Here is a 2,135-nt window from a genome sequence, read left to right on the forward strand (position 1 = left end):
GGAGGAGGTGGAGGTGGAGGAGAAGAAGACGAAGAAGAGGAAGAGGAAGAAAGGCAGCCAGGAGGGAGGGAGCGAGCGCCGAGCCAGAGACTAGCAGAGCAAATTCTCCACCGTCCTCTAGCACCCACCAAGCGGCGGCAGCGGCAGTGTCTAGAAATATATAGCTAGAAATATAAAATCACCCCGCTCCTGCACCATGGTTTTCCAAAGTAGGCTCCCTTCTTGGATTATTTTGTGCTCCGTCTGGCTGTTCCGGTTTGCACACACGGGGGAGGCACAGGCTGCAAAAGAAGGTAAGGTGATGCGGAAAACAAAAGTTTGAGCTTATTTATTGCTTTTGTACACGAAGTCTGTGTGGTGGCTTAGCGGAGGACCTGCCTGCCACTGCAAGCTGCTTGTCAGCCCCCCCTTAAAAAAAAAAAACAAACACAAAACCAAAAAAACCCCAACCCAGACATTTTTTTAGTTGAGGTGGGAGGGAGGAAAAAGCAAGGCATTCACTGGGGGTGTGCGTGTGTATGTGTGAGAGACCGGGACAACTGCCTTTGCTCTCAGGAATGAGGTTTGCGAGGCATTTGCACGTGATGAAGAGGCATGGGGCTGGGGAGACAGCCCCCGGCCTGGGGATCCGTGCAGGGGAGCCTCGCTCTCCTGTGGCTGCCTTAAGCCTCCCGACGAGGTACGGAGAGGGCGGGTTACCTCGCTGCTCCCCGGGAGGGGGCTGCAGGGGCTGGGGGCCGAGTTTCAGGGCTCGGGACGTTTCGGGGGAGGCACGGCACGGCGTGGGGCTGAGGCTGCGGGGCAGCTCCGCGCCACTGCCCGTCGGGGGCCTGCAGCGCTCCGGCCCCGCGGGGCTGTGCGCAGACCGTGGGAAGGAGCATCGGGGTGCAGTTTTGCACCTCCCGGCCATGTAGGCTGGGCATGCATTTAGAGGCATGCATACATACAGCCTGGCGTCGTGTCTCTGCAACGTGTGTGCTCTCCCCCGGCATCGCTGGAGAGAGGGAGAGGTTTAGGGATGGATGTTTCACACCATCTGCGTATCACAACGGGGCTTCCCGATTCCCATCAATCCAACATTGGTATCTGTGTAAGGCGAACCCCGGACATTTGTTTCCCCCGCGCACAGAGAGAAAACAGGCAGTTTTATATCACAGACTAATGGAGGTGTATAAAATCAATTCGCAAAGTCCATCTGGGGATCTCTTTTCTCAAGCTGAGAAAATCCGAAATGATTTAAAGGAGCGCCCTGTCCGCGTTTGACAGCCAAATTTTTCTAAAAGAAAATCCGAAATGATTAAAAGGAGCGCCCTGCTCGCGTTTGACAGCCAGCCAAAGGTCCGTCTCCATCTTCGAGGGTGGGGGACGACGGGGAGGGGGAGGGAAAGGCGAAGGTCCGTCTCCATCTTCGAGGGTGGGGGACGACGGGGAGGGGGGGAGTCAGGGGCTTTTTCGGTGTCTCTGCATATGTATGCCTTTGGGGGGTTTCCCCCCTCAGCTGGATACGTCAACATTTTTCATCAAACCGTTGGCATGCAGTAAAATACCATTTCGAGCCTGTAACTGGAGCTTGAAAAAATCCCTCAGTTAAAATGTCCTCTGCCCTTAAGAGAAGGCGGCGATGGCGAGGTTAGAGAGGGAAAGAGGAGAGACCCTGTCCTTAGCAGCATTTCGAAAGTTTATTTGGAGGGGCTGTAAAGCCCAGAGACCCCCACACGGGGAGTGCTAACGCGTGGCCGTGGGGTGGGGAGCGGAGGCGGGCCGGCCAGGCAGGCAGGGAGGGTGCGGGCTGCCTGCCCTGCTCTGCCCTGCGGATTGCGCCGCGATCGGGGCTGCGCCGGTGCCTCCCGGCGGTAGCCTGCCTCGTGTTTTGTGTGTGTAATGCATGTATGGATGTGTATATACATATGCATCTATACATATAAGTGTGCGTGTATAATGTGTGTATGTTTGGGGAAAATCAACCTAGCCAAAGGAGGGTCAGGTGGGGGCAAGCGGCAGACAGGGATTGATAGCGGCTACCTGCTGCGAGCGCAGAAAACTCCCGCGGAAGAAAGAGCGAGGGAAAAAAAAAAAGTAACTCTGCGGCTTCACCCCCTGCCTCGCCGAAGGGCCGGTGGCGGCAGGCGCTCCCC

General features: G+C 56.5%; 1 protein-coding gene across 5 annotated transcripts in view; it reads left to right on the forward strand.

The window, feature by feature from the left end:
* The first annotated feature begins 4 nt into the window (after nucleotides 1–4).
* EPHA7 (EPH receptor A7) overlaps nucleotides 5–2,135 on the forward strand; it is a 182,104-nt gene continuing 179,973 nt past the window's right edge. For 4 of the 5 annotated variants that reach the window (XM_019472761.1, XM_009281922.1, XM_009281920.2 and 1 more), the window contains exon 1: nucleotides 197–293. In XM_019472761.1, coding sequence (XP_019328306.1) covers nucleotides 197–293 — 97 coding nt within the window. Of the gene's footprint in view, nucleotides 294–2,135 lie in introns of all 5 variants that reach the window. The other variant, XM_009281919.1, reaches the window with a different exon arrangement.

This window comes from Aptenodytes forsteri, unplaced genomic scaffold (genome assembly GCF_000699145.1).
Source record: "Aptenodytes forsteri isolate BGI_AS27 unplaced genomic scaffold, ASM69914v1 Scaffold20, whole genome shotgun sequence".
NCBI lineage: Eukaryota > Metazoa > Chordata > Aves > Sphenisciformes > Spheniscidae > Aptenodytes > Aptenodytes forsteri.